The 12347-nt window shown below is 39.4% G+C and overlaps 1 protein-coding gene across 1 annotated transcript in view; it reads left to right on the plus strand.

Moving 5' to 3' along the window:
- CFAP69 (cilia and flagella associated protein 69) overlaps positions 1–12347 on the plus strand; it is a 59336-nt gene that overhangs the window by 22296 nt on the left and 24693 nt on the right. Inside the window, exons 7-12 of the mRNA XM_031939978.1 lie at positions 1938–2087; positions 2205–2382; positions 6467–6590; positions 8658–8706; positions 8834–8955; positions 10884–11100. Coding sequence (XP_031795838.1) covers positions 1938–2087; positions 2205–2382; positions 6467–6590; positions 8658–8706; positions 8834–8955; positions 10884–11100 — 840 coding nt within the window. The remainder of the gene's footprint in view (positions 1–1937; positions 2088–2204; positions 2383–6466; positions 6591–8657; positions 8707–8833; positions 8956–10883; positions 11101–12347) is intronic.

The raw sequence follows: 12347 nt of genomic DNA on the forward strand, positions 1-12347 counted from the left end.
AATGCTGGGACCGATAGATTAAATATCTACAGCCAGGGATGGGGCTTTCCCAAAAAAGACATCCCTGTTCTGGACCTGGTTTCAGTCCTGGGAGAATCTAACCTCAAAGAGAAAGGATCTAGATTTCTACCCCACTTCTTCCTCCCACTTCCTTCCTCTCATATATACTTTGTTATGGCTCATCTCCAGGATCTTCCCAAAAAGGAGTGGGTCTTCTTCTAGAAGTCTTCACCTCAGGACACCAAGTGAAAATGTTTGTAGGAGAGTTGTTTTATTTCTTCCACCATAAAATAAATGCTTCAAATACAAAAGCTTATTGATAGCCATTAACACTTGATCACAACGTAATGTAGCAATTCTGCTTTACTCTTCTGTGAAGGAAAAAAGACCCCCAAGAACTTAGGTGCCTGCTGAACACATTTTATATCCACCCCAGATCTGTGTTGTCTCACCAACTTCTCAAGGCTCATCCTCCTGATCCAGATCATCTCCAAAAAGGTGATAGAGGCCTAGAGCTTCCCCTGCTGGGCAGTGGCACCTGATTCAAGGACTTTGGGCCTTTCTAAGGACCTCTAGAAGCTGGAAATACTCATCTTTAGGATCTCTCTTGAAGCCCCACACTAAGGGAAAGGCAGCCGAGGACCTGAGATGCAGCCTCTGGTGCACATTCACAGTGCCGTGTGCTTAGAGCCACCTCCATAGCTGCTCCTGGGCAGTGGAGGAAGCCAGACCACCGCCACCTCATTGGGAGTAGTCCGTGAGAGGGATGGCAGCATCCCAAGTGACACGGCTCAGAGGATGGGAGAGGGAAGCAGCGCCTCTCCAAAGAAGGGATAAGCGTCCCCATAGCGCAAGTCCTCAGGAACCAAGGCAGGATCATCATCTGATGTTACAGGAGATGCCCTGTTCTGGCAAATCAGGGACTCCTGTGATCACCCACTTACCCGTGAACAACCCTAGATTTGTTTCAACTTAGAATGGTGCAAACTAGATAATACACACAGATGCCGGGCCTTGAGTGCTTTTTAGCCAAACATTTATCAGCAGGAAAAGTACTGAGCTCTATTTTAAGTTTCAGATGCAAGCTAGGGATTAACAAAAGGATTTTTTCCCTTTTTATTCCTAAAATTCCTAATTGTAATGGGCTGAAGCTCGAGTTGATGCACTGAGGTCCCAAGCACGTGAGGCTAAATAGTAATTGGACCATACTCTATTAATATATATGCTTGGAGAAAGAATGGCCCCCGCCCACTCTTTGTGCAAGTCTTGATGTGTTGTATAGGAAATGACGATTTTGGTGTGTGGAAGCAGAGGGACGGAGAGACTGCTGGCTGGCTTATGGTCTGGCTGGCATCTAGTCTGGCTGGCTTCTTGACGCAGCTGCTCACATTGCTGATCCCCCTTCACCTCCGATCCTTCTTCACCTCTACTGAGAATAAAGATTGAAGATTTTCCCTTAACCTGAATTCCTGACTCCGGCCAATTTTAAAATACGTGGTCATCACACCTAATATTGAGGAAATTTGGGGGTTATCTATTAGAATAAAATTTAATGATTTTTTTAATTTTATATTTTCCTGTCCTCTTTAAAAAAAAAAAACCTATGGCCAATAACCGTTATTTGTGTGTGTTTGTGTATGAGTATGTGTATATGTATATATGTACATGTATGTACATACACATATTTATAATATACATATACAAATTTATAATTTATAATCTGCATTTATATACATATTTGTACATATTTATAATATGTATATTTATACATATATTTTGCATATATATATGTACACTACTCTAATATGCAATAACTGTATATCTCCTCACTTATTATAGGTTATCAGCAAGTTACTTCAGCTTATTTTTAACATAGTTTACATATGTTGCACACTACCATTATATGCAATAACTGCATATTTCCTCACTTTTTATAGGTTATCAGCAAGTTTCTTCAACTTACAAGATTCAGATGATTGAGTCAGGAGGGTTGGCAGAAATTTTAGTCCTTTCGTGGGATCTCCTTCAAGCTGAACTTATTGAAAAATTATGGTTACTTAAAACTTTGCAGCATCTCTCTACTTCTGGTTTGTACTTATCATTAAAATAATCGACTTTCACACTACTTCCTATATTTCTAAAAAGTGGACATTTCACGATACAAATAATTCATGCAGTTTTTTGTGTGGTTTTTGTGTTTTCAGAAATTAATTGTAATTTAATGATAAAAGCCCTAGCAGCCAACAAAATCTGCTCCTGCCTAAATAACCCAGATCCTTCTGGACAGCTTCTGTTCCGTTCATCAGAAATCCTGTGGAATTTATTAGAAAAATCTTCAAAAGAGGAAATCATCAAACAGCTCAGCCACTTGGAATGTTTACTGTAAGTAAGTCCTTTGTGATAAACCCTTGGAAGCCTGGAGATCTCAGAGGTAGCCCAGTGAGATTGCTGGGCTTGGAATGAGAAGGTCAAACTGACCTTCAGGCCCTGGTCAGTGAATCCTTCCTCAGCTCCAGAGCTGGAAGAGATCTCACAGAGCCTGCAGGCCATTACAGTGTCCATTTTAGCACTGGCTAGGCCCCTGGACTAGAGCATGTCAGCCATGTGGGAGGTCACAGAGCTCCCTTCCCGACGAAGCTGTGAGAGGGACAGGCTCTCGGGTGCTTTCTACGCTGTCATCCTCACTCCCCAGGGCTCAGCTCTCTCCTTTCTCTCCGTCTCAGCCATTCCCCTTATCTCTGCGTCCTCCTCTCTCATGTTTGAGCTCCTTTCCCCTACATCTTCACACCCTGCTCTCTCGGGTCCTCCTCCGCCTCTCTGGCCACTACTACTTTGTCTCCTTTGCCCGATCTCTTGTTGGGGACCCCCAAGACTCTCTCTTGTCCATCTCTGGACCATCTCAGCGACCTCATCATGGGATCCGTTCTCAACTCAGTGCAAAAGCTAGCTCTCTGTGCCTAGCGCTGAGCTCTCTCCGGACTCCCATCTCCGACTCTCTGCACATGTCCAAGAGGGATCCCAGCCTTAGCGTCCTTGTCTTCTCCCCAGGCCCTCCCCTTTCAGTTGCTGCTGAAGGCAGCATTTCCTCTCCATTTCTCATCCGTGACCGAGTCTTGCCTCCATTTGTGGAACTCGTAGGCCTGAATGAGAGCTTGGGCCTCCCTTCTCGCTCCTCCCCCTGCCGCCGATCGGGTTCAGCCTTTGTCTAGTCCAAGCTAATGCTGCCACCTTTAGTGGGCCTCCTGACTTCAGCCCCTGCCCCAGTCCAGTGTTGGCTGTCAAAGTGACTTTCCTGAATGTAGCTCTGACCACGTCATCCCCTCACCCAATAAGTTCTGCTTGGTCTCCAGGACCAAAGTCCTCTGCTCATGCTTGAGACTTCCCACATGGGCTCTCTGTGATCCAGCCCTAGCAGCCCACTTGCAATTCCTCACGTGGGACACTCCATCGCCCATCTCTTTGAATTTTTTTCCCACTTAACAAGCTTCTGTTTCTCTCCCCCTCACCCAGAAAAAAATGAAAATAAAAACAAATCTGTAACAAATTTGCATAACGAGACAATGACTTCCCCTATTGGCCATAATGTCTCTCATTCTGCGTAGTTAGTCCACCACCTCTCTGCCAGGAGTGGCCAGCATTCTCTGGAGTTGGGCATTATATTGAGAAGAGTTTAGTCCTTCACATTTTCACCTTTTTCCAGCATGTTACGGTTTAAGCTGTCCCCCTGCTTCTGCTTCTTTCACCCTACGCTGATTCCTACAGTTCCTCACAGGGCTCTCTGAAATCAGCCTCTCATTTCTTGCAGCCCACTAGTTTTCTGTTACATAACCAGCCCACGTTTGTCCATCCTGTCTGTCGCTGATTGGCTTCTCCTTGGTTCCCAACTCTTTGCCTCTGCTACAAGACTGCAGGCTTGTGGTGGGTGGGATTGGCAGTGCCGTAAGGGGGGGGGGCAGGTGCAGAGGAGAGAGAAGGGCTAGTGTAGGGGAGATGCCCAAGAGAAAATGGAGAGGTCAGTGGGTCCGTAGTCATGGTGTGAGCAAAGAAGAGTTTGGTAAGGGATGGCCCAGCGGGAGGGGAGAAGCCCCCAAGTTGTGAGCAAACACGGCGCCCTTGGAATTCTTAAAGGGGGAGGTGGTCTGGCTCTGGATGAGTGATTTATTTGGCTAGATTATCTCTCTATTCATATAGCTCCTATATACACACATATATTTATATACATAAATATATATATATACACACACACATACATACACATAATGTACATTTATATTTCTGAATAATTAGACTCTCAAGTATTTTGTACATTATGCAGAACAGAATTTCTTTTACTCCTCCTTCCTGGTAATTTTTGTGGATGATACACAGAAATGCTGATGGTTTATGCGGCTGCTTTTCAGTGGCTGTTCCTTGTCCCTGTTGGGCCTTGCCTCCGCTCCCACCAGCTCTCTGTCACCATGGCAATGGTTACAGATTCTGTAACTGACAATGACAGATAGAAGGCAGTAGGCCCAAAGTCACATGGAAAAGGCGTCCATTTGGAATAAACATCTAAGCCATACTGAGCCTTTGGGGAAAAGGGACATGGAGGAGGAGGGGCCGAAAGTAGAATTAAATGGTTAACGTACAAGCTAAAATGTACAGGGCCTCGGTGTCCTCATCTCTAAGATAATTTCTCGTTATTTTTCAGTTTTAAATAGAATATGAGCATATATTGCATGGTAGTAGTAGTACAGTTTAATGATTCTGTGTCATAAGGGCAAGCGCTACTTAAGGAAAGTATCTACTGAAATAGAAATTATGTTCAAAATATAAATGATCATAAAGGAGGGTCACAAAACTATTAGATTACTCTTTATGAGAGTCTGCATTAATGAGGCTTAATAGTTACTTTGCTGCTGTTACCACAATCTGGGAATAGTAGCCATTGTCTTGGCAGAAAGATAGCAGCTACTCCCAAAGACTGTAACAGGCCATCAGCCCATCTCCTCCTGACAGGATACCTAGAGTGAAAAAAAATAATCCAAATGATGATGGGAGGATTTTAATTTTTGCCATTTTTAAAAATCAGATGCATGATGTTAATCTCTCAAAGAGGCAAGGTCACTGAAATAGATTGGACTTTTATTGGCACACCCCATAAATGTTGATTATTCCATGAGATTTATATTTTCTGTTTGTTGTCAACAGGTGGCAGTGAAGCACAGATAGTGTAAGATTCACAACGTCCCTCCTAACCTGGCTTTTCTGAATAGCTCAAGATATCAGACATCTATCATTTTTCCCATCTAGCTTTTTATATTAAAAAAAAAAAAATTTGTATTCTACAGCAGGGCGAATATTTATTAAATGCTGATTTCTTGAATTTAAATAGTTACCCTTGTGAATATTACTTAAAAACATAGAACTGCTTAGCCTTGGTAACCTGATAGATAACTTAAAACTAGTGTTTGTTGTTATTTTATTTTATTGTCTTTCTGGTCTAATTAGAATTCCTGTGGAAGGATTCAGACTTTGAAAAATAATCCCACCACCCCTACAAACTCATAATGAGAATCCCTCCCAGACCTGCCTTAACCATTTGACCTTGTCAAAACTAGCCATTTCAGTCTTTGTTTTCCTGTTGGAACCTGGGAGAGCCAGATCTGTGAAGTTCTGTGTGCTCCAAACCCTAAATTACTTAGCCCATACCCGCCTGCTTGGCTGTGAAATCTGACTTCATAAGATCATAGGCTTGGAGCTGACAGGGATTTTAAATTTCATGTCTAATTTAGTGAGTTGCCTGGTGCAAAAAGGGTTAAGGCACTTGCCTGAGTCCCTCCCAGCAGGATTTGCCTAATAAGACCAACTCTTCATCCATTACCTCATGCTGCTCTTAACCCTGGGATTAGACATGGGAGTTGAAAAAAAATACTATTGAAAAGGAAATTGTTATTAAAGGGGTATTTTAAAATTAAATAACATTTTATTTTCCCTGTTATATGTAAAACATAATATTTAGCATTCATTTTAATAAAATTTTATTTCCCCCTATCATATGTAAAAATAATTTTAACATTTGTGGGTTGTTTTAATTTAATTCCAAATTCTATGATTACCTATTTCTTCTGACCTAAGATGGTAAGCAATTTGATACAGATTATACATGTTCATTCATGTTAAAGCACATTACCTCATTAGTCAACATAAAAGAAGACAGACCCAAAGGGAAAAAAAAATAGTCTGCTTTGTTCTGCATTTAGACTCCATCGGTTCTTTCTCTGGAGATGGAGCATTTTTCATCACGAATCCTTCTTGGGTTTTGTATTACTGAGAAGAGCTAAGTCAGTCACAGTTGATCAGTCACAGCACTGTTGCTGTTACTGTATACAGTCTTCTCCCAGTTCTGCTGTTTTCATTTTGAATCAATTCATATAAGTTAAAATGATCCTTTTGTAGAATATAAAAATACATTTTTCCCCCTTAGGGCTCTGAAGGAAGTATTTAAGAATCTGTTCACTAAAGGTTATCGTCATTATGATCGGCAGCTTAGGAATGACATCTTAGTAATCACCACAATTATAGCTCAAAACCCGGGAGCACCAATGATTGTAAGTATTAATGAGTCTAATTGCCCTTTGTTTCGCTTCCATAGAGCCCGCACTCCATTTGTCAGTCTGCCAATCAGTCTTTGTCTTCCATGTGATGTCTTTGCACTTCACCCTAGATTGTGCCATGAAATGATCTTGGTGAGATTCCCTGTAGGTGCTACAGTGTTAGCAGCTGTCCACTGGCACTGAGCTTCTGGCAGCATTAGGCTATATGTGTATTTATGGGTACATGTGTGTATGTTTGTATATGTGTACGCACATATATGTTTGCATATGTGAACTGCATACATGTGACACACACGTGTGCATTGCAGTGTGTGTGTGTGTGTGTGTGTGCATGTGATTGTGTGTATGTGGTACCTTGTGTGTGTGTGTCCCCTTTTCAGTTCTACTGGTCCTTCCCGTTGCCCTCCTTCCCAGAGGCCTTGCGTTGGCGCCTGATCCCCTCCTTCACGAACCTGCGTACAGACCAAGTGAGGTGACTTGTCTGACTGGAACGTCAGCCCCGTGGCCTGTGGGCCCCGAGCACAGGCTACCTCTCCTCTGCCTTCCTAGGACTGCAACCTGGAGCAACCTCTGAGGCGCTGTAGACAGTCAGGACCTAGTTGTTGAATGAAATCTGGCCTGTGAATTTAACGGCTATGGCCAGCGTTCCCACGGTGCCTTGGAAGTTTGCAGATGTGAAGCTTGTAACAACTTTTGGGGGCCCAAGCTGTGATCCCCCTGAGGAAACAGAGAGTGCTAGAAGCCAGGGACCTTGCTCCATCCCACAACCAGCAAGGGCCTGAGGCAGGACTCGCACTCGGGTATGTGTGACTGTCTGTGGCCTGCCTCAGAATCAGGCTCCCGGGAACACCCGGGGCACAGGTAGAAGCTCCGGGTTCGGGGATCCCCGTTACTTACGGTGCCGCAGTACAGAGAGCCCTCACTTTGTGATTCACGTCCAGCTGGGTGACCCTGAGCAAGTCCCTGCCCCTGTTTACCTCAGTTTCCTCATCTGTAAACTGGGTTGGAGAAGGAAATGGCAAACCCCTCCAATGTCTTTGCCAGGAAAACAAAATGGGGTCATGAAGAATTGGACGGGACTGAAAGTACTCAGAAATAGCATCATTGTTCTGTATAAATGTATATGTGACTGGAAGTACCAGGCCAACTTAGGACGCTCTTGCCCCCACCTTTGAGGTCAGGGACTGCTCTTTGGATCCCTAGTGCTTAGGGGAATGCCTGCCCCATACCATAGGCGCCTAATAAATGACTGCTGACTGACTGATTGCTCCTTTTAACCAGGGTTTCAGTGGTTTTCCATAGGTGTTTGAGCTAAGAGAAGATAATCTTAATACTTAGGACTGCAGCTTCCTAAAGGGGTTAGTATTTACTCCATGGACTTAGAGAGGCTCCAGGGTGAGTATAGACGGTCCCGGCTCTGCATGCTTCCACAGCCCTCATCTCCATCAGAGTTGAGAAAACTCAAAATGCTACTAGAAAAAACAAGATAAGCATATGTTACCCCGAGACTAAAGCACTCTTTCATATCTTACTCCATTCTTCAAGTCATTGCACATCAAGATGACCATTTCTGGGACTTTCTTGTTTAAGAATTTGACAGTTAAAAAAAACACCAGTAATGGGAATGGTTTTTTCATTGGGAAAAAATAAAATAAAATAACTAGCAAGAATGGAACCAGCTTGAAGCTAAGTTTTCTTCCTTCTTGTTCCCCCTTGGTGGTATTGATCTGGATAAAGTAGATGATCAATAACTTTCCAGTTCAAACACATTTTGGATAGTCAGCAGATTTTGAAAAATAACTCATAAAATATTCATCATGAAATAGCCTAGAAAAAGTTTGAAAAGTAAGAAGTAAAATTTGAAAATGACCAAAAACCATAGCTTAAAAAAGTCACAAGCATATTTGACCATTTGCCTTGCATTTCCTACCTCTAAATGGGCAAGTACATTTAAGAGAGTACACAAGAGCCTCTGATCTACCCCTTCTCAGAAGTTTTACTTCCCAGGTATTTTTGTCTAAATTAAAATTTAATATTCTATCTGTCTTATCAATTTGTTAGGAAAGTGGATTTACCCGAGTTCTGATACTTTTTGCAACATTTAACGAAGGTATGATCTTGAATTATTTTCACTTACTTATTGTAATGTCAGTATTTCGCATCTGCACCTAGTTCCATACCTGATAATGTTGATTTTGATAGAATTTATTGGTAATGTTATTATAATTTTTTTTCAGTTAAAAGTCAAGATCCTTTGGTAAAAGGACTTAAACTTTCTAATAGCTATGAAGATTTTGAGCTGAAGAAATTGCTGTTTAATATCATTGTGGTTTTGTGTAGAGATTTGCCAACTGTACAGGTAAGGAGTAAGAAAGCAAATAAATAAAATATACATGAAAATTCTTGAACTTTCTTTGACTTTGTCAATTCTCAATTTTCTGTTTTTGTATCCTGAGTAGAAATAGGTGCTTAATAAAGGCTTCTCTTTGGATTAATTTTTACTCTATCAAGGAGGAAAATTATTGGATGTAAATTTCTGCTTTTTAAAATTTCCTCAGTCTAACTGCTAATGTTAGGTAAGATAAACCAAGGAAAAGGGGAACCCAAAACCCTGATAGTTTATAAATAGTTTCAGGTCTTCCAGGCAGAGGGTGGTCAATTTAGCTTACTCATGAGACATGCTTGAGAACCATGATTAATTTGCCACTTCTTGGATCAATATTATTATGAGTTCTTTATTCTTATTATTTGTCTTAAAGGCCCCTCTTTCAAGTTTTATGAGATACTTCCCAGTTCTAATACTCAGACACTGTAAGTCTGTGTTTGCCCCATCCACATTTTTAATGACTTTTAAACTTCTAGCAAGCTGTCTCTTGGCCTTCATATTCCCACACTGAAGAAACCATGTCAGTTATTTCCCATGAACTACCCATGGTGTATCAAATGAAAATGCTCCATATTTATCTTCAAACCTTGTGCCATGTTTTCCATTTTGTTTTAGATATTATTCTTAATAGCAGAGTAATAATCATTTGGCAGGAGCAGCTGCTTTCTGCTTATTTTCAAGCTTTCATTTGAAAATACTAGAATAAAAAAATTTCAAAACAACTACGAATTTTCATTATGTTACCTGAATCATATATACTGTGAATCATGTATATTCTGTATCTTAAGATATCCCCCAGTATCTAGCACAGTCTTTTGCAAACACCTAAATCAATAACAGTACAACATATTAAACAACATATTAATACAACATTTTAAAACAAATTTTGGCTATCCCTTATATTCTAAACTTCACTGTATGTGAGGCATAACAAATGAGAAACCAGAATTTTCTAGGATAGTCCCAATTTCAAGACTTTGCTAAATGGATATTTTTAGCAGACCATTTGTCCCAATTTTGATTAAGAAAATATGATCACTGTAGATGATGAAAATTTATATATGTGTATGTCTGTATATATATATATATATATATATATAGTCATATTTAGAATGATGTTTTTAATAGATGCATCAGAATTTACATATTTAAATGAGTGGCTCCTTCAAAACAGTCATTGTGGGAAGCAATATAAATATGCCAACAGCTCCAACAATTGCTTGAAATGTTTTTAGACTTCCTATTTGGAATTATCTTCAGAGCCTGCATCGTATTATTTTAAACATCCTGAGAAATAGTAAATATTTGTCCCTTGAAAGTATTTGCATTTGTGAAGTAGCCAAAAGACATTCAGAGCAAAGTCTGTTATAGTCAAAATCAGGTTTTCAGCTCAAAAAATAAGCATAACCATAAAGTCTTGAGACCGGATCTCTAAAGGCAACGGCATTGAAATGAACAGAGCCATTCTGGTCTTTTATCTTAAATATCACATTACTTTATGGTAACACTTCATAGAACATTATGATTTTCAAATTTTGTTCAGAGCACACAGCACCAGGTAAATTATCATTTTTAACATGTTGGATATTCATTTTGATGAATTTTGATTTGATTCTGCAAAATTTATTCTTCCTATTGATTTTGTAATTAAAAGACAGGCAACATCCACGTAGTCATAGATTACACCCAAATCTTTGATATTTATTATTTACTGTTTTCATTTTGGAATAACTAAGTGATTTGTTGTCAATTTGGTTTGTCTGTCTGTATCAGGAGGCTTTTGAAAGCACTATGCTCAAAAAAAAAAAAAACCACTGAACAAAGACTAATGGGAAGAAGAAAAAAATTAATCTTTCTACAAAGATTTTTTAAACTTACATGTACCTTGCTTTTTGTTACAGTTATTAATTGAAGGTAAAACAGTGGAAGCTTTGTTTTCCTATGTTAAGAAAACTGAAAGACACAAAGTAATTGAATGGTCGGCTGCTCAGCATGAAGAATTACAGCTCCACGCAATTGCAACCTTAGCATCAGTGGCCCCTTTGCTGATAGATGATTACCTGGCTTGCAATGGAAATTCTCGAATTCTGATGTTTTTAGAATGGTGTGTAAATGAAGGTGAGTGGGCTTTGAAAAGCCTACTGTGGTTTGATATTCTAATAGAGAGAATAGGACTGAACTTTGTCATTGCAAAATAGAAAATATAAGATGATTGATCAAACGAATGCATGATCGACTATAGATTATATCATTTTTAGAGCTGGGAGTAGTTTTAAGGATTCTAGTTCAAGCTTCCCGCCTTAAAAACAAGATTCTTGAGAGTTGTCTGCACACAGAGAAGGGACCATAGGGACTGTGTGGATCACAACATGTATTTTCGTTTTGTTGTTGTTTGCTTGCATTTTGTTTTCATTCTCTTTTTTTTTTCTTTTTGATATAATTTTTCTTCTGTAGCATATTTGTGGAAATACATAGAGAAGAATTGCACATGTTTAACATATTACTTATTCATAAAAAATTTGGAACACAAGGTTTTTGCAAGGGTGAAGGTAGAAAATTATGCATATGTTTTTAAAATAAAAAGCTTTAAAAATGCAAAAAAATTAAAATAATAAAAATAAAATTCTTGAAGCCCAGAGAGAGATGGAGTCATTACTCTGTCACACGGCAAGTCAGTGACCCAGCTGGAAATAGAATCCAGAGCCCTTAAGTAATAAATCAGTCAGTGTCTTTCTCACAATACTACATTCTCTTTAATGTGCAAACAATAAGTTATTTTTCTTTGATTTTATCTTTTTAAGAATCTTTTTTAAAATATTCAGAACTCAGAGATTAGAACAGAAATTGACAAATGTCTGGATCAAAATTGTAGATGACACAAGTGAGTTAAAGTCTATAACAAAAGCTCAGTCATTTAAAAAATATTAAACATATCATCTGATTTTATTATCTCATCACACCTTATCCAGAAATAATATTAGATACTATATATCATCTAATTTTGTTATCTTATCAAACCTTATCCAGAAATAATACTAGATACTAGTTATCATTCTGTATCCTGCTGAACTGAAGACATTTACATGTATTCTAGACTTGTACTAACCTTTTTCTTCAGGCTAGTGTGGGTTTTTTTTTTTCAATTTATAAAAATCTATTTTTTCCCTATTACAATTCTGTCATTTCAGTTCATGGCAGTTTCATTATAAACAAACATCACTATTAGTTGTTGGGGTTTTTTTTTTTTTCTCACACATGTGCCAATAATGCTGAAACATCATAGAATTCTCAGAATAATTTTACACAAAAGGAACACTCCCTGGCCCCATTTTCTTATAACTCTGTTCACAAGGACTTTGTTAATT

This window comes from Sarcophilus harrisii, chromosome 5 (genome assembly GCF_902635505.1).
Source record: "Sarcophilus harrisii chromosome 5, mSarHar1.11, whole genome shotgun sequence".
Taxonomy (NCBI): Eukaryota; Metazoa; Chordata; class Mammalia; order Dasyuromorphia; family Dasyuridae; genus Sarcophilus; species Sarcophilus harrisii.